The following is a 25,618-nucleotide window of genomic DNA, read 5'->3' as shown; positions in this document are numbered from 1 at the left end:
AACAATCAGGATTTCCAAAGCCCTGGACAACACATTATAATTTAGACATAGAGAAACAAGGGACTTTCCAGTGTATGGCACTCATCTCTAAGAGGAATTCTCTGACCAAATGTCTTTGGCTCTTAAATCTCTCAGCAGGACCAATTTCCCTAAATATAAAAGTGGTGTTTTTTGCAAACTGCTGTCACTAATTTCTAGATAAACATATTGCTGAGCCGGGTGTTGGTGGCTCATGCCTGTAATCCTAGCTATTCAGGAGGTGGAAATCTGAGAATCATGGTTTGAAGCCAGCCCAGGCAAGAAAGTCTGTGAGACTCTTTTCTTAATAAACTACTCAGAAAAAGCCAGAGTGGTGCTGTGGCTCAAGTGATAGAGCACTAGCCTTCAGCATGAAGAGGCTCAGAGACAGCACCCAGGCCCTGAAGTTCAGGACCAGCAAGTGTGTGTGTGTGTGTGTGTGTGTGTGTGTGTGTGTGTGTGTGTGTCTGTGTCTGTGTCTGTGTCTGTGTGTCTGTGTGTGTGTGTCTATTGCTGAACTCAGACTCTCACACTGTGTGCTGGTAGCTCACTCCTGTAATCCTAGCTACCTAGGAGGCTGAGATCTGAGGATCAAGATAAGAAGCCAGCTTTGTGAGGAAAGTCTGAGAGACTCTTATTTTCAATTAACCACCAAAAATTATTTTCAATTAACCACCAGAGAAGTGAATCTGTGGTAGAGTGCTAGCCTTGAGCAAAATAGCCAGGCAAGAGCATGAGGCCTTGAGTTGGAGCCCTAGTATTGGCACACAGTACTGAGCTCATCCATTGCCAATGTTGATTCTTGGCAAATGGTTTAATGGAAAGTTGGTGTTTTGTGTATAGCATATAAATTCATTTCTCACTCTTTCCCCTTGCAGCAACACAGACCATCAGTAATGTTTCAATATTTAATGGGACCTGCTTGAGATGGAGTAGCATGAAGACAGCTGATATAGAAGAGATGTACTTAGTAAGTGACTGAAAATTACTATATTTGTAGATGCTTGTCTTGTGTTGGGGTTTAAAGCATACCTTGCAAGCTGAAAAATTACTCAGGTGGCTGTCATTAGCACAAGAAGATCCATCATCAGAAGTGAAAACCTTGTGCTGGGTATGGGATGATGAAGCCCTTAAGGAGAAGGGAGAAAGCCAGGATTATTGACATGTGCGCCCGTGAGTGTATATGTGTGTGTGTGCGCATGCGCATGCACATGTGCACAGGACACTGGCTTTGAACTCAGGGCTTTATGCTTGCTAGGCAAGGTATGCTACCACTGAGCCATGCCTCTTGCCAGTCTAAATGTGTGCCAAGACCTATCCACCTATTTGGCTTGCCATTGTAGCTGGGATAACAGATGTTGCCACCCTGCCCAGCTTCATCTGTTGAGATGGAGTTTCCTAAACTGCTTTCCACTGAAACTTGCTTGTAACTTTGTTCTTCCTGATCTCAGCCTCCCAAGTAGCTAGGCTGATAGGCCTAGCTGAGTCACTAGTACCAGCCTTCCCAACTTTTTCCAGCCCCACTGGGAATGTCCTACTTCTGGTCCTGCTGAGTTCTGGTTTTTAAGTTTCTTTCTAGGAAAATGTTCTTTGGCCTTGCTGCCCAAGTGTTCCCAACAGGCTTCCACAAGGAGTATACAAAAATAAGGAGGAGCTAAGTTACCTATATGGGGCCTCAGTCTTTGGTGCACTTTTATTTTAAAATGTATTTATTGCTGGGCATTGGTGGCTCACATCTGTAATACTAGCTACACAGGAGGCTGAGATCTGAGGATTGCTGTTCAAAGCCAGCCCAGCCAAGAAAGTCCATGAGACTTTTATCTCCAATTAACCACCAGAAAACTGGATGTGGCTCTGTGGCTCAAGTGGTAGAGCACTAGCTTTGAGCTGAAGAACTCAGGGACAGCACCCAGGACCAGAGTTCAAGCCCCATAACTGACCAAAAAGAAATGGATTTGTCATCCTCATAATATTAAAATCACATTATGTATTACAATCACATTAAGGTATTACAACCTTATTATTTACTCACCACTGCAGTTTACTTTTCTAAGAAACTTTACAGAGAGAGGGACCCCGGAAGGTCATGTGCAGAGTGTAGGTATTGAGACTTGGAGAACTTTTCAAGTCAGCCATTCACTTCGTGTTTTTATGTTTCAGTTACACATTTGGGGCCAAAGATGGTATCAGGAGGACTTTGCCCAGGAAGTGATCTTTAATACCACCACCAGCAGCCTGACCCCTGCAGTATGCTTGGATCTGCATCCGGGTACCAACTACAGTATCAGCCTCCAGGCTTTGTCTTCAGAACTCCCTGTGGTCCTGTCCCTGACAACTCAGATCGCAGGTAAATCTTGAATAGCAGCATTTGGCTGGGGAGTCACACAGAGCTAGGGAGACAGGGGAACATTGTTGCTTTCTGCCACTGTTCAATGAACTTGAGAGAGACAGGAAGAAGGACACAAATCATAGGAAGGCACTAGGGGTTTGCATCTGTGTCTGGAGTGTTTTATTTCTCAAAAAGATGCCAGAAATTATGCTAAGTGAAGTGAGCCAGACCCAAAGAAACATGGACTCTATGGATTCCCTCATAGGGAATAATTAGCACAGGTTTAGGCAAGTCACAGCAGAGGATCACAAGAGCCCAATAGCTATGCCCTTATGAAACACATAAGATGATGCTAAGTGAAGTGAACTCCATGTTATGGAAACTAGTGTTATATCACTGATGTAATTACTTTCAACATGCCATGTGAAACCATAGCTTTTTTTTGTTGATGATCCTCTTGTATCCCCTTCCTGTGACTATCACTGTATCTCATCTGAGTGCCCTGATACTGCATATACTGGTATTAGAACTAGGGAAGTGAAAGGGAATATCAAAAGTGAGAGACAAAAGGATGAAAAAACAAATGACTCCAAAAGCAATAGTTACAAAACCATTTGGTATAAACCAACTGAACAACTCATGGGGGAGGGGTTAAGAGGGAGGGGAAGAGGGAAATGAGGGAGGAGGGTAACAAACAAGAAATGTACCCACTGCCTTACGTATGAAACTGTCACCCCTCTGTACATCACTTCAACAATAAATAAGTAATTATTTGGGAAAAAAAGATGCCAGAGACAATATGGTAATTAAGTCTAGATAGCATATGCATGCGTGTTAGTTTTTCCCTAGATGTTTAAAAGAGTTGAAATATTTCATACATTAAGAAAAGTATCCTAGGGGCTGGGGATATGGCCTAGTGGCAAGAGTGCTTGCCTTGTATACATGAGGCCCTGGGTTCGATTCCCCAGCACCACATATACAGAAACGGCCAGAAGTGGCACTGTGGCTCAAGTGGCAGAGTGCTAGCCTTGAGCAAGAAGAAGCCAGGGACAGTGCTCAGGCCCTGAGTCCGAGGCCCAGGACTGGCAAAAAAAAAAAAAAAAAAAAAAGAAAGAAAAGTATCCTAGATTAAAAAGATTTTTAAAAATTGCAGTATTTGCCGTTCTATTTCTTGGTGATGTATTAAATTGGCCTTCAGGTACAAGTATGTAGGTTAATCTTGGGGGAAAATGCTGGTCAATCTCAGCATAGACCCCTAACAAATTCACTCTCCAGTCTTCTCTGTTCTTTTCAAGTCTATCAACTCTGCTCCTCCCACCCCTGCCACTATTAAATTCTTGTTTCACTGAGAAATGACAAGTAAGCAGGTGAAGATTTGCTACCCACACATATCGTGTTCCAGTTGGATCATCATCATCATCATCATATCATCATATGACCTTCTTTCTTCCTCTCCTCCTCCTCCTCCTCCTCCTCCTCCTCCTCCTCCTCCTCCTCCTCCTCCTCCTCCTTCTTCTTCTTCTTCTTCTTCTTCTCCCTCTCCCTCTCCTTCTCTCCTTTTCCTTTTCCTTCTCCTCCTCCTCCTCCTTCTCCTCCTCCTCCTTCTTCTCCTTCTCCTTCTCTTCCTCCTCCTGCTCCTTCCTCCTCTTCCTCTTTCCATTCCCCTTCTCTTCCTCTTCCTCCTCCTTCCTCTCCCTCCTTCTTCCTCCTTCTCCTCTTCCTCCACCTCCTCTTCTTCTTCTTTCTCCTCCCCCTCCTCTTTCCTCTCCTTCTTCGTGCTGATCTTGGGACTGGAACTCAGGACCTGGGTGCTGTCCCTGAGCTTTTTTGCTCAAGGCTAACACTCTATCTCTTGAGCCACAGCTCCATTTCTTGCTTTTTTTGTGTTTTAATTGGAGATGAAAGTGCCAGGACAGGACTAGGAATGTGGCCTAGTGGTAGAGTGCTTGCCTAGCATACATGAAGCCTTGGGTTTGATTCTACAGCACCACATTCACAGAAAAAGCTGGAAGTGGTGCTGTGGCTCAAGTAGTAGAGTGCTAGCCTTGAGCAAAAAGAAGCCAGGGACAGTGCTCAGCCATGAGTTCAAGACCCAGGACTGGCAAAAAAAAGTGTCAAGGACATTGCTGCCCAGGCAGACTTTGAACCACAATCCTCAGATCTCACCTCCTGAGTAGTTAAGATTTCAGGCATGAGCCACCAGTACTGGGCTGTCCATTCTGCTACTTCTAAAGCTGCCATTCTGTCATCTGTGCACTGGATCCTGTCCTCCTTGCCTAGGGAGCAGTTACTCCCAGCACTACCAGCCAAGCATGCTGTGGAATCTTCTTTGTAATGCAAGAGCTTGTATTCTCCTCTGGCTATGTTGCTCTTTTTACATTAAAACTCCCTGAAAGAAGTATCTACACTGTGAACTCTCACTCTCACTCATTCCACTTGGGAGGATGTGTTATTGCTTTATGGAATGGTTCCATTCACCCTCCATCTTTCAAATGCAATGGGAAATTTTGTTCTTACCTGATTTTTCTCTACAGCATTAGCACTCTTCCTTCTCCAGATACCTTTACTCTTGTGTTGGCTCCTTCTGGCAGCACCTTTTCAGTGTGTATGTGTGTGTGCACACATATGCACATGCTCAAGGCCTTGCACTCTCTGTTGGCTTTTTCCACTAAGGAATGATGCTTTGCCACATGACCCTTGGCCCCCCTTCTGGGTTTTTGCTGGTTGTTCATAGATGAAAGTCTCATAGACTTTCTGTTGTAGTCATTGTTGGCTGGCTTCAAGCCACAAGCCTAGATTGCAGCCCCGAGTAGCTAGGATGACAAGTATAAGCTACCAGAGTTTGGCCTTTAGCTTCTTTGAAAGTTTCTCTACTTTTATTGATCTCTCTTCAGCCTTGTCTCTTCCCCCTTTTCACGATCCATTCTTTTTGCCGGGCCTCGCTCTACCCCCCCCCCCATCTGCGCGGAGGGGGTCCTGGGCTTGTCTGTCTCTTCCGTGTGGGACCCATTCTCGCTCTCTCACGCCTCCTGGCCAATAGAGGTTAATCCGCGGAACCGGGGTCCCAATGTAGCCTCAGTTCGCGTGTGGTTGTGAGACCCCATGCCCGCTAGCCCAAGGAAAGACACAGGCACATGGGAGTCTTGGAGAAAGCCTCTGGGGCATTCTGTTTATTCAAATGAGGAGCCAACAGGTATACCCCCAAAGGCGGGCACAGGCGGGGACTGCTGGTTGGCTACAAGGGCTGTCCCTCAAGTGATGTCAGGGAACTTCCTCTATGGGCAGAGACCCAGCCCCCCAAGGCCTGGGTTCTGGGGTCCCGGCCATCAGACACGTGCTCGACCCCAGGGGCAGGGGCTTCTCTTCCTGTTAAAGGCAGAAGAAGAGAGGATGGGCTAAAGCCAGCTGTGGCCTCTTAAAGGCACAGCTGTCCCCAACACTTTGGGCCTAGGTGACTTCTGCCAGTCTCAGCGCTTTAACTATTTCCTATCTGCTGAGATTTCCAAATATGTACAGCTACTTCCAATCTCTTCTCTGGACCCAACTCATAAGTCCATCTACCTTCTAAACATACCCTGCTGATCATAATAGGAAAATCAAAAATAATTTTTAATTTCTCACCTCTCCCTTTCCCCCCACATCTATTTTCTGTATAGGCATCTCTGACTGTTATTGGCATTCACCCAATTAACTTCTCAGTCCAAGAAAGTGCTGATTCTAGCCCACTCCCTAATTTATTTTAATTCTTAATTATCTTCAAATAGTTGTACAAAGGGGTTTCACTTTAACATGTCCATTTCTGTGTACAGTGTGTCTGGATGAGTCTCTGGCATATCTCATCCCTACCCTTCTCCTCATTTCCCAGTGACATTTTCACGACTCTACACTGAGTACTATAAGTGTATTCACCCACCCTTCCTCTCCATTCATCCGTCCCACTTCCCATTTCACACTGTGGAAATTCACCTCTGCATATGCCATCCTTCAGTCGGTTTGAGTATGTCTGCATGAAGACATACTGTATATCTGCATACATTCAGTCAGTTTGAGTATGTCTGTATGCATACAGCCTGGTATGTGTTTTCATATATATTTATTTTAGGTCTAACTTCCAGATGTGTCCTTTTCTCTGAGCCTAGGCTCACTTCACATGGGTTGATTTTTTTCCCCCCATTTCTCTGCAAATGACATATTATTCTTTCTGACAGATGAATGCAATTGCATTATATATATTATATATAATGTGATATATAATATCATGTTTCTGGTATTATAATATCCATTTGTAGGCTGTAGGGCATCTGGGCTATTTCCATAATGGCTTTTATGAAGAGTGCTGCAATGAACGTGGGTGTGCAAGTATCTTTATTGTATCTTGATCTGTAATCTTTTGGAATGTTATCACTGGAGCATAGTTCTATTTTTAGTCTAGGTATTTTTGTGTGTGGTGGTACTGGGTTATGAATTCAGGGTCACCCTTTCTCTTGGCTTTTTTATTCAAGGCTGATACTCTACTACTTGAGCCATACCTCTACTTCCAGATTTTTGCTGGTTAATTGGAGATAAGAGTCTTACAGATTTATCTGCCCAAACTGGCTTCAAACTGAGATTTTCAGATCTCAGCTTCCTGAGTAACTAGGATAACAGGTTTGAGCCACTGGTGCCTGGCTCTATGTTTAGGCTTTGAGGAACTTCCATACCGCCTTCCACAGTGCCTGTGCTAGCTTATATTGCCATCAACACTTGTTGTTCTTGATGGTGGCCATTCTCACTGCTCCTTTGATCTACGTTTTCTTTATGGCCAGGGATGTTGTCCATTCTCAAGTTCTACTCCATTAATAAATTCTGTTGTCTTGTTGAACAAAGTATATTCTAAGTTCAACCATTTTCCTGATCTAAGCAGTAGCTCCTCCTCCTCCTCCTCCTCCTCCTCCTCCTCCTCCTCCTCCTCCTCCTCCTCCTCCTCCTCCTCCTCCTCCTCCTCCTCCTCCTCCTCCTCCTCCTCCTCCTCCTCCTCCTCCTCCTCCTCCTCCTCCTCCTCCTCCTCCTCCTCCTCCTCCTCCTCCTCCTCCTCCTCCTCCTCCTCCTCCTCCTCCTCCTCCTCCTCCTCCTCCTCCTCCTCCTCCTCCTCCTCCTCCTCCTCCTCCTCCTCCTCCTCCTCCTCCTCCTCCTCCTCCTCCTCCTCCTCCTCCCCTCCCTCCCCCCTTCCTCCTCCTCCTTCTTGGACAGGGTCTCACTGTGTATCTCAGGCTGACCTGGAACTTGCAAACCTCCTGATTTAGCCTCCAGAGTACAGGGATTACAGATGTACATCACAATGCCTGGCTTTCTGTAGCTGTTTTCCACTCTTATCACCCAACCACTTCAGACCTCAGTCTCAGTCTTCACTATAACTTTAAAAGGATCAGTCAGCAGCCAAAGTGTTCTTTTAAAATGAATATGAGCTGATCATGGTAGTACTCTCCCATAATCCCAGCACTTGGCCATGATCATCGTAATCTTTGCCTCCTAGTTCTTGGTGAATTGCATGAAATCCTTCTTTGTAGCTTATAGAAGCTAAATACAACCTAGTAGCTCAAGATCATGGCCACCAGGGGGCACTGTTGAGTTGTCTAGGTTCACTAGTTAAGTTTGTTGAGGTCTCAGACTGTATTTTCCAACTTTATCTCCTTTTAAGAATTTGTAACTTTAAAAAAAAACAGCACGAAAACTCAAGTTAGGACTTTATTATAAAACCTTTCCCCTTTATGGAAGAGAAAGAAAAGAATGTCAAGTGTTGATATGACCAGATTCTCCTAAGCCTGATCTGGCTTTGTTTCGGTAAAATTGTAGATTGTTGAATTTTACCAGAAATGTTAGGCTAAGGATTTGGTCCTGGAAAATGCAGCTGCTGACTTCCCAGAAGAAGAGTCAGTGGGATTCCCCTTCCATTAAACCAGATCTTCCTGATGAGAACAGGATGAAGATGAGAGCTTTAAATACTCGCTGACCTCAGAGGACAGTGAAAGTTCTAGGAGATTGAGGGACAGAGGCAAATGTCCAGTGAGCTGGGAGGAGGGCCTTCGTGGGGGTGGGGAGGTGGAGTCTGTCATGGGCTTTTGGCTTGTGGCTTCCGGGGGCTTATTGGATTGAATTCTTTAGAACAGGCTCATAGTTCACACCCCTCTTTAGAGCAAACTCATTGTGCCTGTGTGTGTGTGTGTGTGTGTGTGTGTGTGTTGTACAGGGGCTTAAATTTAGGGCCTGAGCATTGTCCCTTGGCTTTTCTGCTCAAGGCAGGCATTCTACCACTGGAGGCCACACTTTCACTTCCAGCTTTTTGCTGGTTAATTGGAGGTGTGAGTTTCAGGGACTTCTGCTGTCCTGGCTGGCTTCAAGCTATGAACCTTAGGTTTCACCTTCCTGAGTAGCAAAGATTAGAGGAGTAAGCCACTGGCTCCTGGCTAAGCTTCCATATGGGTATGAACACAAAGAAGAGTCAAGACATTCACACATTGGCTATGCTACAGTGTGTAAGGGTTTAGATATCAGGCAGAATCTTTTTTGTATAGGGATAGTCAGGGAGGAAAAGAGGGGACAATGTGACAGTGTGTATGTAGCAGGGCTAGTGGGTGGGGAGAAGGATACTGGTGAAGTAGACCACTATACAATATGGTGACTACTTGAGGTCTTGAGTTTAGGAACCAAGAATGCTGGAGAAAAAAGAAAAGGAAACATGAACTAGGTTCTGCCTTGGCTCAAGCTCGGCAGACTTGTTCCTAGTAATCTGTAATCTCGACTGCTTGCTTTGTTTCCCAAAGGGCTGGCTAAACTTCCATAGCAAATTTTCCTCTCTACTGATATTCCAGTTCCTGATCACCTTCTGAAATGGTGCTCATGGCCCCTAGTTTATTCTCTACTTATCTGTGTCTCTTTGGGGCTCCTGTACTCCCATTGCTCTGCCTTCCCTGGTCTTATACCTTATCATTTTAATTGTGATTTTATAACACAGTTAATACCTAGGAGGAGAGTTCTCACTACATACTTTTCTCCTTAGTTTTCAAAGTTTCCTCACATAGAACCCCAGATATTCTTTTGTCATTGCTTCTCACACAGGACTGAAATGATTGATATATAGGACTGATAATGAAACTGCCGGCAGGTTCTTTTCCCATGTCACATACCCAGGGAGATAGTCTACCATTTTCCAGATGACATAAGACCCATCCCTTGTCTTGGGTCTGATGGAATTTAGAACAGGAAAGAGGCTTATGGGAAGCAGACCAGATCATCCTCGAACCACAGCTTGGAAAAGAAGGAAGCCAGCCCTTTGGGAAACAAAGCAAGCAGTCGAGATTACTGATTACTAGGAACAAGTCTGCCGAGCTTGAGCCAAGGCAGAACCTAATTCATGTTGATTGAATCAGCCAGATGCCAGTGGCACCTTTAAACCTATGAGAAGCACACCAGCCTGGCAAAGGCCAGTAGGCCTGGAACAAGCTGGGAGTGGCTTGGCCTTCCTGCTTGTTCCCTGGTGTTTCATCTTCTTCCAGTCAAGTGAGCACTGTGTTCTGAGGGCTTGAAAGTTTAGATTAGAGGAGCTTGAGCTATTTATCTTGGAGAAGAGCAGAGACATAATTTGAAAAGCACAAGAGTGACCAGTTAATCTCCCTCCAGGCTGAAAACAGGAAATGGGAGATAACAAAACAGTTATTTTACTGTTACAACAAAGCATCACAGATGAAAATGTCATTAAGACCTAAGGGCAGGAATTGTCAAGCAGCAGCAGGTTCTTGTTCCCCTGGGCTGGGCCTTTTCCTCTTTCTGCCTTCGCCACTGCAGGAGAGTAGAAGGCGGCTGCCTGCTTGGTATAGGTTTCTGGGCTTTTCTTAAAAAGAGCAGAGACCTGTCACAAATGCACTCCATGAGGTCTTGCCTATGGGCTGGCCTGTCCCAAGGGGCGGCCTAGGGTCCCTAGCAATCCCACGGCCTTGGGGAAAATGGGACCTGTGCCACCCTCTGTGGGTGTCTTTGGAAGGAATCCTAGATTTCACACTTTTATCAATGCTCTAGAGTTCCAGTTGTTCTGGCTCTACCCTAGGTCACCCTTGACCCTCATTTTTTCTTGTATGGGATCCTCTGACGGCCATGTCCACTCCTACTTAAGAAATGACTCCATATCTCCCCTGTAGAGTTTGTACACAGGCCTTGGGCTCAGGCTTCCCAGCTGCCTTCTGGAACGTTCCACAGATGCTTCTGCCTTACCGGTCTAGAAGTGAGCTGTTTCAGAACTTTCCTCCTGACTTGGTAGATGACATCATCACTGACTCGGTGATCAGAAGGAAAGCCCAGGCACCTCCTCTTCCTCGTCTTCCACCATGTCCTGTCACCAGTGACCCAGCAACAGAACAGAAACCCTTCCTCCTTCTCACCACATCTGATCGCTCTTCTCCTCTCCTCCATTCTCAGAGTCATCACTGTCTTCAGCCCTCAGGCTCTTCTTACCTAGATAGCAGACCACCTGTGTTTTTCACCATTTTCTAATCTGCCTGCCATTTGGTTTCTTAAGTTATATTTAAAAATACATTTGTTAAAAAAAATCTTTGAGTGGCTGGACACTGGTGGCTCATGCCCCTTGGAGGATGGAGGTAGGAACGTCATGAGTTCGAGGCCCTACCTCAGAAACAAAATACAAGGTGGTTCCAAAGGTAGCAAGCTTGCCTGGCACATGTGAGACCCTGGGTTCAATTCCTGGCACCATGTCCACAACAACAGGAATGAAACCCCAGATGATGAAAACCTGCTAGAGGAATATGGTAGATGCACATGTTCAAGAGACACCAACGTGAATGAGAAATGTGTACAGCAGAGAAGGGATTTGTAGCCCTACTGCTTGCAACTAAGTCCATTTCTCTATGTGTCACTTTTCTCATGTATTAAAACAAGATGCTTTTGTCTATGTGCTAGTCCTGGGCCTTATCTTTGAGCTTCTGTGCTCAAGGCTTGTGCTCTACCACTTGAACCACAACTCCACGTTTGGCTTTTTGGTGGTTAAGAGTCACATGGACTTTCCTGCTCAGGCTGGTTTCATACCTTGACCCTCTGATCTTAAGTAGCTGGGATTAGTAGTATGAACCACCAGCACCTGGCTAAAGTAAGATTTTCTTTCTTTTTTTTTTTTTGTGTGGCCAGTCCTGGGCCTGGAACTCAGGGCCTGAGCACTGTCCCTGGCTTCTTTTTGCTCAAGGCTAGCACTCTGCTACTTGAGCCACAGCGCCACTTCTGGCCGTTTTCTATATATGTGGTGCTGGGGAATCGAACCCAGGGCTTCATGTATACGAGGCAAGCACTCTTGCCACTAGGCCATATTCCCAGCCCTAAAGTAAGATTTTCAAAAGTATTAATCATACTTGTTCCACCTCTGAGTTTAAGAACATTAAAAATATATATAAGAGCCAAATGCCCTGGCAACCTCTGGGGAGGTGGAGGTCAGAAGGACTGCTGTTCAAAGCTAGCCCGGGGGAAAAGTTACGGAGATCCCCATAGCAACAAACAAACCCGGCAGTTTGGCGCATGTCTATGGCCTTAGTTACATGAATGGTTGCAGTCCAAGGCTGGCCCTAGATAAAAATTCAAGACCCTATAAAAAATTAAAGTAAAAATTTAATTATTAGGGAGATATGGCTAAAGTGGTAGAGCACCTGCCTCGCAAGTGCAGGCTCTTGTACCACCATCAAACCCCAGTACCACCAAACAGAGAGAGAGAGAGAGAGAGAGAGAGAGAGAGAGAGAGAGAGAGAGAGAGAGAGAGAGAGAATATACACAAAAGTGACATAGAGATCCAAAGATAGTTTTATTGTAGGTGAAACAGGCTTGGGCCTAGAGCCAAAAGAAAGCTTTCTAAAACTTGTTCCACACCTTGGCTTTGCTCCCTACCTATGGGGAAAGTGAATCTATAGGGAAAATGTCGGCCTGCTTCTGCTTTGCCCTCATTCAGGTTTCCTAGTCCATGGAGGGGAGCAGGAGGCAGCAGCACCTGTCCTGCATTCAGGCTGCCTATACTTCCCCAAAGAAAAACTCAGAACTCAAGACCAAAAGGATAGGAGCCCATGGAACCAACAGCCAGAGTCACTGGCTCTCTCCCAGGTTGCCTAGATAGAAGGGCAGGTGGAAACTCTGTAATATGTGGGAAAGGAAAGACACTCTTACCTTTTCAGCTAGGCAGGAACCCTAGGAAAGAAAGAGAAAACACATACTTTCCAAATATCCTCTGTCTGGTAGATTTATTGGGGTGAGTAAATAAGGTGAGGCATGTAAGAGACACAGCTAATGTGTGTGGTTAGTGACTCACATTGTTGCCATAGGCTGACTGGCCGTGGAAGCATTAACTCTCTGAACGTAATCATCTATAGATGTGAGGTGCCTGGGGCCGGCCAGCCAGTAGAGTTTGAAAAGCCTGCTTGGGCAATCTAGCTGTGGAAGGATAACCTCAGATCAGAGAACTCTAATTGTAAAGGGTTCAGAAGTCTGATAGGCTGGTCTTCCCCACAGGGGAATCCATTGTCCATTGTGTTCCAAGGCTGAGGATATTATATTAAAAAAAAAAAGAGAGACTTATTTTTTTTAGTTCACACATGATGGTCCACAACAGGGCTGGCCCATCAGTTTGTTCTCTGGGTAGGGCTTCATGGTCAATGACACCTTAATGGAGTAATGTGGAAGAGGCTACATGGGTTGACAGGAAGGAGAGATGGGGAAGACCAAGACCAAGTCTTACTCTTTTTATGACTACTCACCCCCTTGGTTGGTAATTTACTTCTCTTTTCCCCCCAGTCCTGGGACTTGAACTCAGGGCCTGGGCTCTGTCCCTGAGCCTCTTTGTGCTCAAGGCTAGTGTTCTACCATTTGAGCCACATTGCCACTTCTGGCTTTTTTTTTGAGTAGTTTATTAGAGATAAGAAGCACATGGACTTTTCTGCTCATGCTGGCTTGGAACCATAATCCTCAGATCTCAGCCTCCTGAGTAGCTGGAATTACAGGTACCACTATGTTACTTCTTGAGACCAGCATTAATCACTTCTGAGGGTATCATTCCCAATGACCTAATTACCTTCCCCTAAGCTCCACCTCTTAACAGTCTACCACCTCTCATATCACACTGGGAACCAAGCATTCAAAACATGAACTTAGAGGCACACCAAATCATTTGACCTACCAAAGAAGAACCTAGTCACCAAGCTGGCTGTAAAGCCCACAGCATCCATCCATCCTCTGTCTGTGCTGGGGAATCTCACCATCACTTCTTTTTATTAATTGGTGCAATATGCATAACATAAAACATGCCATTTAAAGCATCTTCTGGGGCTGGGAATATGGCCTAGTGGCAAGAGTGCTTGCTTCGTATACATGAGGCCCTGGGTTCGATTCCTCAGCACCACATATACAGAAAATGGCCAGAAGTGGCGCTGTGGCTCAAGTGGCAGAGTGTTAGCCTTGAGCAAAGAAGAAGCCAGGGACAGTGCTCAGGCCCTGAGTTCAAGGCCCAAAAAAAGCATCCCCCCCCCCAAAAAAAAGCATCTTCAGATATACAATTCATCAGTATTAGGAGCATTCATAATTATTGTGCAATTATCAAACTATCACCACTGTTTCCAAAAGTTTTTTTATTTAATTTATTTTCATTGCAAAGGTGATATACAGAGGGGTTACAGTTTCATAATAAGGCAATGTATAGATTTCTATTTGAATATTGTCATCCCTCCCTCATTTTCCCCTGTTTTCTCTCCCCACCCCTGGTTCTACTTCCCCTAAAGTTGTAAAATTAATGCCCAACAACAGTTGTTTGTTTGTTTGTTTGTTTTAGATTGTGTCAGGGCTTGCACTAATAGCCTTGTACCTCCTAGGCTGTAGTTCTACCACTTGATTAATGTCTCCAGCACTGTTTTTTGCTGATTTTTTTTTTTTTGAGATAGAATCCTGCAGACTTTTCTATCTGGGCTGTCTTCAAATCATGATTCTTTGGATCTCAGCCTCTTTAACTAGGATTACAGGCATTAGCCACTGGTACATAAAATCCCACCCACTCCCTCTTTCATGCTGGTACTGGGGCTTGAATTTAGGGCCAGCTTTGTGCTGTCATTAAGCTTTTTCATTCATAGCTGGTGGTCTACCAGTTGAGGCATGGTTCTAGTTCTGGTTTTATGTCGGTTAATTGAAGATAGTAGCTTGGAAATTCTGTGTGCTCAGGTTGAGTCTAAACCTCAATCTTTACATCTCAGCCTTCTGAGTAGCGAGTATTATAACATGTGCCACCAGAACATGTCAGTTCTTAATAGTGGAATCATTCAATGTTTGTGTGTTTTGTATTCACTTAACATAATGTTTTCAAGGTTCATTTATGTCATAACTGTGTCATTTTTTTTAGATTAGAACTTAAATGGCCTCCATCTCTTGTGTGTGTGTGTGTGTGTTATGTTTACATGTCTTGATTAAACTCCTTTTTCTCTCTTCTTTTCCACATTTATAGAGCCTCCCCATCCAGAAGTGGAATTTTTCACAGTGCATGGAGGGCCTCTACCACGCCTCAGGCTGAGGAAAGCCAAGGAGGAAAATGGGCCTATCAGGTAAGTCCCTCTCCTTTCTCCATTTACCTAGTAATCCCTGGAGAGTGTTTTGGGGACTTTGGTGTGTGTGAGAAGATGTCTCTGAGGGTGACTGCAATTGAGCAGCGTGGACAATGCACCATGGCTTCTGTTTTGTGTCTTGGGGCACAGAACAGACCTTTATTTTTCTTTCAGTTATGGGGTTTTGAAGACAGGGCCTGAGCACTGCCCCTGAGCATTTTCACTCAAAGCTAGTGCTCTACCACTTTGAGCCACAGCTCTACTGCTGGTTTTCTGGTGGCTAATTGGAAATAAGAGTCTTATGGACTTTCCTGCCTTGACTGGCTTCAAGCCACAACCCTCAGATCTCAGCCTCCTGAGTAGGTAGGATTACAGGCATGAGCCACCAGTGCCTGGCCAGACTAGAACGTTCAATCCCAACAGCATCCTCCAAATGAAGAGAGAAACATCTATGGGACCAGCATTTGGGCAGTTTAGCTCAGGAAACCAGATTCACCCTTTCAGACATTGAAAACATGGGTTGAGAACATCAGGCATTGTCCTTCATGTTCATTACTCATGTACATCCTTTAGCAGTGGTGGTGGGTCAGAAGCATCATTCTATTTGCCTGAGACAGAATGTTTCACGTTGTGTCAGGCTGGGTATGCGGTGGTTTCTGAAAAGGTCATTTGGATGATTCCTTATATTCAGTCACATATCGAGTTAAGGGTGAGACACTATAGTTCATGATCACTGTTGCCACTGCAGGTGGCATTAGAATGTTGGAGGACTGCATTGTTTATTTTTGCATTTTATTTGCAAAAGTCATGGGAGCATTATACTCATACATTGACATATTGGGTTCAAACCCCTTTGCACAACTACTTGAAAGTAATGGGAACATAAAGCATTCTTCCCCATCCCCCCTTTTTAATGTACTCGTGCTAGGGCTTGAACTCAGGGCCTGGGTGCTGCCCCTGAGATTTTCTACTCAAGACTAGCACTCAACCATTTGAGCCACTTCCAACTTTTTGTTTTGGGTAGTTAACTGGAGATAAGAATCTCACAGAGTTTTCTGTCTAGGCTGGTTTTGAACCATGATCTTCAGAACTCAGCCTCCTGAGTAGCTAGGATTACAGGTGTGAGCCACTGGCACGTAGCAGCAACTCTTCTTTTAGAGAGGAAGATGAAGGTTGGCTGAGAGAGAGCTGCAACTTGCTCATAGTACCAGGTCTAGGAGATGACTTTGTGTGTGGCCTGATCTACCTTTCCTTACTTCTCTCTCTCCCCTCAGTGCCACCAAGGTAAAAAAATAAACATGATAGTGAGGAAAAAGGAAGTCCAAGGGTACTATTTATTTAATAAAACTTGGGCTTTCCCTGCTTTCATATTAGTTTAAACTCAGAGTCTTTTCAGGGATGGACATTGTAGTCAGTCGCTTCTTAATTCCTGATCAGTGATGGGGAGGCCGTGGAACTCTGTGGCTCCCAGGACAGAAGCAACGGCATCAGTGCCTGAGAGAAATCACAAGAGCAAATGGGTACTTCAACCAAATAATTACATGGGGCAAAAAGAAAAGCCAAGTGACAGTCTCTCCTTGTGCTGACCAGTGCCTCCAAAACAGGAAGCGGAGACATGAGTCATGTAGGGAGGGGAGTGGTGAGAAAGAAGGCACAAGTCTTTCCAGAATGGCCAGGTTCCAAGCCATGCCAACTGCCTCCTTGACGTCACTGGGGCTCATTCCTAGCAGAGAGTGGGGTGATTTTCTCAGCCCGTGTGCCTGTTTGAGCTGAAGCAAGCAGCTTTGTCATAGCTGATTCTTTTCTGAGCCTTTTTTGAGGGCACTGGATCAGGAGACCTCAGGGAGCAGAGGCCTGTGGACCGAATCTTCCTTCCTGAGTTTGTTATCCTTAGGCAGAGAATTTGGCCCATGACTGGACTCCTTTGACACTAATGACTCCCACCCTTGCTAGGTGATAAGGGTTACCTGGCCTGCTTTACCAGCAGTACACATTCTCAGCCCTACTCCTGGAGATTCTGAGGCAGGAGGTCTGGGATGGTGTATAAATGAAAGGGTTCAGGGGGAGCTGCCTCCTGCCCTCTGCTCAATGTACAAAATCAAATAAGTGCAGGTGAGCCTTGAACATGTGCTTCACCACCACTGCCCACAAGGAAAGATGAGCTTGAAGAGGTGCTTGAGGACAGCAGAAGGCTGTCATGTTCACTTTCTCCCCTGTGGTCACCATTCAGAGGAATGTCAAGTTTGGGTTGTAAATGTTCCCTGTGAGGAGTGAGGCTCAGGTGATGTTTACAGCCGGATCACTTTTCCCCCTGCAGCTTTTCCTTTGTCTGTTTTGTGCTTGCTGAAAGTGAACCCAGGCAGTGTAAATCAGGGCCCTGAAGGATACCTAGAATATTTGGAAACTTAGTAGGTGGCTGGAGAGTCTCCAAAGGCAACAACTACTGTGGGAGGGTTCCCTAACCTACTGATTCATGAGCTTCTAGGAAGCAGGAGATGGGGCACTAGGGATTTGGAGCAGGAAGTGCAAGTTTGGTTGGTAAAATAAAATTCTGTGACCTAATGAGTTTTGGAAATTACCTTAATCCTATTCGGTGCTAATGTAGGCTTTTACTCCTTACTGAAAGTTCAACTCAAGAAACACTACAGAGGGTTGATCTTAGCACACAGAAACATGCAAGGACTTTGCAAGGATAGGACTGTAAATCATTGAAACTCCTGTCAAGTCAGGGAATGTTCAAACATTTACTATAAGCAGGAGATAAGACTTGAATAGATTGCAAAGGAAAGGAAGGCGTGACTCATTCCCAGTACATTTTTATTCTTGCACTTCCTTTCACAGGCAGGGCATTCTATTTAAATAAATAATAATAATAGTAAAAGACATATGATAAAATGATACCAGATTGCGAGTGGGGTTTCTGGGTCTAAATTTAGGAGACAGTTTCATAATGTACTTATGTCATTTTACCACTCTGGCAGTCTCAGGATCTTGTCAGCCTAGATTACCTCATGGTGACTTTGCACTCCCGGCTTCTCATTCATTTCATATGAACTTTGGTATCAGCCTGTGAACTGAAGAGAATGTGGATCACATGAGTTCTGTTTTAAGTTGCCACATGATTGTCTAGAAATGTTTTTCAGACTTAGCACATTAACTGTTATAGACAGTTGGCCTTCATGTGACTGTTAAGCCTTTTCCACAGGCTCAGCTTTACTTGCCCACAGGGAAACTCACTGATTAGATTAACTTGATGACAGGCACACAAGGTAGCCACACATGCAACAGCTCTCCCAGCTAAAAGAGGCTGTGCTTAGCCATCTGCCCACAGCTGGACTTTAGCTTTCTTACCCAGTCTTATCTGGAGTGCTGTGACTATTGGAGTTGTCCAGGTGGACAGATGACCTGTGGGCCAGGGTTTCTTGTCCAGTCTGTGTCCCCAGTGCCTCAAAAGTGCTTATCTCATGATAGTTCTGTAAGTCCTAATAAATGAATTCCGCAAGCAAGGGTAGGAGAGGTGGGTTCAATAAAATGCACAGGCAATCAAGGCACACCAGGTTATTGAGCTCCCTCCCAGTATGTCTGCTTTCTTTGTCTTCCCAGTTCCTATCAGGTGGTGGTGCTTCCCCTGGACCTCCAAAGCATGTTTTCTTGTGATTCTGAAGGGGCAGCCTCATTCTTCAGCAATGCCTCTGATGCTGATGGATATGTGGCTGCAGAGCTACTGGCCAAAGATGTCTCAGATGATAGCCTGGAGGTATCCATTGGAGACAGGCTGTACTATGGGAAATATTATAATGCACCCTTGAAAATAGGGAATGATTACTGCATTATACTACGAATCACAAGTGAATGGAATAAGGTATGTTCTTTCAAGCTCTTGTGAACTCTGCAGTTTGCTTTCCGCATGAAATGTATATGAACATGTGTTTTCTGAGTATTTGAGACAAACACAGCACGTAATAACCACCAAGAAATGTGCCAGTGACTCTACTTTTGCCTCTACAAAGGATGAGCAGGCAAAACCCTTACAGTCTGAACTTCTTGGGGGACCCTCCTTGGATCTGCAAGGAGGATGGATTTTAGGGGCACAGTTTCCTAATGTAGCTGTGTCTTTTCTCTCTCTGGCTGCCTGAGGATCTCATCAACTGAGGTTCCATGATGACTTTTCTTCACCTCGCAGGTGACTGTGTGGTTTCACACATACCTGTGTTCTACTGCCCTGCAGAACCAGAGTTGGAAAGGGAGCATCTAGATCTTGCTATCTACTTCTCTTGCAGCCTTCCCAGGCTGCTGCCTCCCCTCGTTCTCCTGGGAAGCAGGAGAGAGGGGCAGATAAGCTAGCATTGCCCCTTTCTTTCCCTGCTGATGTCACTTCCTTAGCTAAATACAGCACAGGCCCTATTTCCCCCTCCCCTGTCCTCATATGAGAAAGAAATGTCCATTAGATAGTAAGTATAATGAGCTGGGCAACCGCCTGGCCCTTTATTCATTTTTTTTTCTTTCTTTCTTTCTATTTATTTTTTTTACAGTTTCTTTCTTTTTTTTTTTTTTTTTTACAGTTTCATACGTTAGGCCATGGGTACATTTCTTGTACTGTTTGTTACCTCCTCCCTCATTCCCCTTTCCCCCCTTTATTCATTTTTAAAGTTGAATTGTTTGCTATTTTTGTTGTTAAGTTTTAGGAATTCTATATTTATTCTGAATATTAATCCAGGTTATTATTTTTTATCTCATATTGTTCCTTTGTATGAGGTAAAAAAGAAATGCAAGTGTTTTCTTCCTAGAATGAAAGAAAACTTTTGACATACAAAAGATTTTAATTTTGATGAAGTCCAATATGTCTATTTTTTTTCTTCTAACACCCACGTCTCATCCAAGAAATCAACAAATTTAATTTCATGAAATTTTTCCTCTATGTTGTCCTCTAAATTTTGGGTTTGATTTTTTTTTTTTTTTGTGCTAGTCTTGAGGCTTGAACTCTGGGCTTGGGCACTGTCCCTGAGTTTTTGTGCTCAGTTAGTGCTCTACCACTTAAGTTATAGCTTCACTTCTGGCTTTTTGTTTGTTTTGCCAGAGCTGGCTTTGAACTGTGATCCTCAGATGGCAGCCTCCCGGCTAGCTAGGATTACAGGCATGAGCCATGGCAAGTTTTAAGGTTTTAAGTTTTGCATTTATGTCTTTAGTCCATTTAGAATTTATTTTTGTGTATAGTGTAAGGAAGGGATTCAACTTAATTTTTATTTTAATTTTGTGTGTGTATAATAAATACCAGTCTTCCCAGCACCATTTGTTGAAGAAACTCTCTTTTTTCCATCTATTGCTCTTGTGAACTCTGTGAACTCATTTACTTGTCTGTCTCTATGATAGCACCTCTGTTTTGATTAGTGTAGCTTACTACATTTTAAAATGAGGATGTATGAGCCTTCCAACTCCACTATGTTGTTTTTCTATCTGTATACTTTTCTAGTAAATAGCACTACTACTCTGATAGCAGCCAACTCAGAAAACTAAGACTAATTCTCATTCCTCCTTCTTTCTCCCCTTATTCAGTCATCAAACCATGCCAAGTCTAGTACCTTACTACTAATTAAAATAATGATTCCTTTTCTCTTCTCATCATTTTTCAACATTTGTCTTCTCTGTATACCTATTTTTTTCTAGCTTCTTGGTTTGTCTACCTATCTCCTTGCTCTACATGTATGTGCATTATAAATGTGCACTGACCAAGGCACTCAAGTTTAATGAGCTTTCTCCTCTACCTGGCTCCTGTCAACTTCTCTGCTGTAGCACATTCAGTTCCTTAGTAACCACCCTGCTATTTGAGATCTCCTTGTTTTTCCAGTATCCTGAAATGTGTACTTCGCTGGCGATTCTTGCCAATTCCTCCATTTCCAATCTCTATACTTAGTCTCAAGGCAAAATTTAATTACATGTAAAATCTTATGGTTATTTTAAGCTCTTCCCAGAAGCTTTTTTTTAGTTTAAATATGTTTAAAATTTTTTTAGTGATATAAAAAATGAGAATGCAGAAACTTGTCATTCAAAACAGAACCTCCTTAATGATGAGGTTAGAGGGCTTCTTCTGCCTCTGAGAATATTATATTAGTAATCCTGGCAGTCCTGATTGAAAGGTATTCATGAAATCATGATGGAGAAAAGAGCAGGTGCTCTACTCAGTGGGTTTACAGCTTTTTTCTGCCTTGGAACAGTGTTTGTATTCGTTCTCCTTGCCTTCTGCCTGATTCTTAGATATGTTTTGGATAGCCGACATTGCTAAGTGTCATGCTGTTGGCCAAACTATTATTAGGTATCAGGAACACTTCCTTATACATCACCTCCATGGGGTCTCAGGATTCTTTCCTCAAGCAGTCAATGCTGGTTACTCAGAGCTGGCAAGGGGAACAAAGCTCTTGCCATTCTGTGGTTTCCTCATGGGGGAGGGCTTCCTGAGACCTACAGCATACCTGTGCACTTGTTACCTGCACCAGTCCTGTGACCACTGGTGAAATCTCTAGAACTAACATTGCAGGTCAAGTGGTAAAACACTTGCCTAGCATATATGGGACCTCAAGTTTGATCCCTAGTACATTAAAAATGAAAAGTATAGCACTGGTGGCTCACAATTGTAATCCTGGCTATGCAAGAGGCTGAGTTCTGAGGAGCACAGTTCCAAGCAGGCTCAGGCAGGAGAGTTTTATGAGACTCTTATCTCCACTTGGCCACCAAAAAGCTAGAAGCAGAGCTGTGGCTCAAGTGGAAGAGTGCTGTCATTGAGCAAAAGAACCCCGAGGATAGCCGGGTACTGGTGGCTCACAGCTGCAATCCTAGCTACTTAGGAGGCTGACATCTCAGGATTCCAGTTCAAAGCAAGCCCAGGCAGGAAAGTTTGTGTGAGACTCATATCTCCAATAAACCTTCAGAAAACTGGAAGTAGTGCTGTGGCTCAAAGTGGTAGAGCACTAGCCTTGAGCTAAGGAGTTCAGGGATGACAGTGCCCAGGCCCAGAGTTCAAACCCCACAACTGACCTAAAAAGAAAAAGAATCCTGAGAGACAGCACCCAGGCTCTGAATTTAAGACCCAGGACACACACACACACACACACACACACACACACACACACACACACACACACACACGAGCTAGATGGATCTTGAAAGATTTCCTACTTCAAATCAGAGTGTGAAGCTGGGTCTTGGAGGGATGTGGCCTCTGAGCCACCTGCCTGCCAGCAGCCACCAACTTACCTGTGCTGTGTTTTTCTTTGTAGGTGAGAAGATACTCCTGCGCAGTTTGGGCTCAGGTAAAAGGTAAAACCGTTTTCTGATGATCAGTTCCGCCCTTATTTGTCCTCTGTTTGAGCTGCAACATTAGGTTCATATTGAGACCTCTTTTTAAAATTGTCACTAATGACAAATCCAGCTGATACTATCTTAGGCCAGAGCCAAAGGGATAAGAACTTAGAAATTACACATGGAGTTGTGCCACCAGGCCCCCAGGGTGTAGGACTTAGGACTCAACACCATTTGTCTCTCAGTGGGGCTTGTCCTCATTATTTTACTCCAGGCCTGGGTGCTACCCTTGAACTTGTATGCGCAAGGCTAGTACTCTACCACTGAAGCCACAGCTCCACTTCTGGCTTTTTGAGGTTAATTGGAGTTAAGAGTCTCATGGAATTTCCTGCCTATACTGGCTTGGAACTATGAGCCTTAGATCTCAGCCTACTGAGTAGCTAGGATTACAGACATGAGCCACAGGCCTCTGTCTCTGTCTCTGTCTCTGTCTCTGTCTCTGTCTCTGTCTCTGTCTCTCATAGGCCATGTGGTGGGGAGAGATTGGCCTCAGATTTCTCAGCTGAGTGACTTCACTGGGAACAGATTTTACAATTCAGAGACTGCGTCTTTCCTCCTTTCAGTTAAATGGCTGACTATCCAGAGGCTGAGTCTATCTGGCTATAAGATGGAGGACTATGATTGACCTTCTTTGGATTTGTGTTTACTCCTATGGCTTGTTGGGGTCAGAGGAAAATGATTAATAGCTTCAGTGGAGTTGCATTGACAGTGGATAAGATTCCATAAGGAAAATATGCACAGGAAAACTTGCTTATACCTGAAAACAAGAGCTATCACATTCTACTACTTTGTACAACATGGCTGTATGGTAGGAGTACACACATATGGGCAGTTACATGTCCCACAGTGACATTTTTGTCAAAGGTCGTCTGCTATATAGCAGTGGTCCCATAAGAATGCATTGCCTATAGATGTCATAGCCATCTTTGTTTGTGTAAGCACATTTTATGATGTTTGCACAATGACAGCATTGCCCAGCCATCCGCACATCTCTCAGACTGCGTGTCTCCACTGTCAAGTGACACCATTGTGATATCAAGGAAAATATCCACCACTTATGAAATACTACCCCACATACTGTAAAAATTTCAAAACAATAACAAAATGGAACCTAGGGGAAGACAGTTCAAGGGCTGGTTACTCCATCTAGCTCCAAGCCCAGGAACCCTGGGAATGGTAAGTTCTTCTTGATCAGGTCCAGATGTGTCTTTTCTGATCCATTTAGGGATCTAAATGAACAACTTAACTGTTCATAAACCACGGGACACAACATTAAAGAGAAAATTAGATAAGGGCAATTGCTGTCATTGAGAAAAGGCTCATAACAACGGGCCCCTCTTGCTGGCCAGGTGAGCAAACCCCTGTGCTGGCAACAGAACAAAAGGACTCTTGCTCAATGATGACCTTGGTTCTACCTGACCAGAGTCCCTTCTTGTCCATTTCGTGCAAAGCTTTGCCTCCCTGCTGGGTGTTGTATGGCTTAAACCCTCTAACCCCCCTACTCTGCATGAGCAGCCTTCCCTAGGGGGAATGGCAGAGACAGAGAAATCAGTTTCTTGCCTGTCAGGCTGGGGACTTCCCTGGCAGCACATTTCTGTAAAACCAACAGGCATCCAGCCAGCCGCTGGAGTTGGTTCCAGTAGTTTAGTTTTGTAGCGAATACCAGCAATCTTGTCAAGTTTATGACCTTTTGAATCTGGACGTTTTCCTTATGGCTTATGAGTCCTCACAACAGGGTGAGGAATTCTGCCTTCAGCTCACAGTATCAATTTAACCTCTTCCAACCCGGGCTGGGTCTCAGGGCAGCATAGAACAATGGGCTGTGTGGTGAGGAAGCATTGCTTGCAGGAAGCTTCCCATGGACAGGAAGTCCCAGTGGGAGATGTCATTCCATCAGTAGTAGAGGGTTTTTTTGCAGGAAATGTTTCCATGGGGCCCCGGGGGTTAGGTTCCCTCCATTTATCTGTTTCTCCCCCAACCTTATCTTCTTCTTCTTCTTCTTCTCCTTCTCCTTTTTTTTTTTTTTTTTTTTTTGGCCAGTCCTGGGCCTTGGACTCAGGGCCTGAGCACCGTCCCTGGCTTCTTTTTGCTCAAGGCTAGCACTCTGCCACTTAGGCCACAGCACTACTTCTGGCCATTTTCTGTATATGTGGTGCTAGGGAATTGAACCCAGGGTTTCATGTATATGAGACAAGCACTCTTGCCACTAGGTCATATTCCCAGTCCCCAACCTTATTTTCTATCTGTTCATTTCTACTCAAAGTTAACCAACAACAGTAGAAGAGTTGGCTTTTCAGTTGGGTAAAACAAATTATCTGACCATCAGCCATCTTGAATTGAGAACAGCCAGCTGTGTGTGTGTGTGTGTGTGTGTGTGTGTGTGTGTGTGTGTGTGTGGTGACTCACAGATGTGTGATGTGCTGTAGGCAGAGCTTCCTTTTTTTTTTTTTTTGTTGGCCAGTCCTGGGCCTTGGACTCAGGGCCTGAGCACTGTCCCTGGCTTCTTCCCGCTCAAGGCTAGCACTCTGCCACTTGAGCCACAGCGCCGCTTCTGGCCGTTTTCTGTATATGTGGTGCTGGGGAATCGAACCTAGGGCCTCATGTATCCGAGGCAGGCACTCTTGCCACTAGGCTATATCCCCAGCCCAGAGCTTCCTTTATTAAGGAGTTTAGTGGAGGACACCAGAAATAATTACTTGCTCCAGCATTTGAAAAAGTGTTTTGCCAACCTGTTTCTTTCTTAAGGCACTAGGGCTGGGAAGGGAGTTCTCACAGGAAAAATTGCTTTTATATAGAAGAACTAAGATGTGTTCACTTCCAGACTTAGAAACAATAGCCTGCAGAATCCACTCCACTCAGCAGCTGTTTGTTATGATTGGAAAACAAACTGGGTAGAAATAACCAGAGAACTGGCTGTAGTCCTGCTGCTGTGGCGAGTTAATAAGAGGGTTTTACTTGGAGAATGTGTCTGAGTGACTTTTTGTCAGTGCCCTTTTCTCTTCCCTCAACCTAAGAGCCAGTAGCAAAAGAGAATATGAGCCTTTGAATTAAAATGCTTTGGAATTAGAATGCTTTGGAAATTATACTGTTGTGTTGAAATTCTACGGCAATTCTAGTATACCTATGAATAAAATTTGTGTGGAACTTTAAGCCACAGTACTACAAAAAATTTTTTAACTTAATCTCTGATAGTCCTCCCCTCCCCTCTCCTTCCCTCTTCTCCCTCCCCCTCTTCTTTCCACCTCCCCTCTTTCCTCCTTCTTCTCTCCTCCCTCCTCTCCCCTTCTGTCCCCATCCCCCTACTCCCTTGCCCCTT

At 44.6% G+C, this 25,618-nt stretch overlaps 1 protein-coding gene across 4 annotated transcripts in view; it reads left to right on the top strand.

Moving 5' to 3' along the window:
- Susd1 (sushi domain containing 1) overlaps positions 1-25,618 on the top strand; it is a 97,576-nt gene that overhangs the window by 64,041 nt on the left and 7,917 nt on the right. For 2 of the 4 annotated variants that reach the window (XM_048339164.1, XM_048339139.1), the window contains 4 exons: positions 897-988; positions 2,179-2,365; positions 14,853-14,949; positions 18,553-18,811. In XM_048339164.1, coding sequence (XP_048195121.1) covers positions 897-988; positions 2,179-2,365; positions 14,853-14,949; positions 18,553-18,811 — 635 coding nt within the window. Of the gene's footprint in view, positions 1-896; positions 989-2,178; positions 2,366-14,852; positions 14,950-18,552; positions 18,864-22,220; positions 22,280-25,618 lie in introns of those variants that run through there. The other 2 variants (XM_048339148.1, XM_048339157.1) reach the window with 2 other exon arrangements.

Source organism: Perognathus longimembris, chromosome 1, assembly GCF_023159225.1.
Source record: "Perognathus longimembris pacificus isolate PPM17 chromosome 1, ASM2315922v1, whole genome shotgun sequence".
NCBI classification, from domain to species: domain Eukaryota; kingdom Metazoa; phylum Chordata; class Mammalia; order Rodentia; family Heteromyidae; genus Perognathus; species Perognathus longimembris.
Note: the sequence above shows the minus strand (reverse complement) of the source record. Positions and strands in the feature narration are given on the sequence as shown.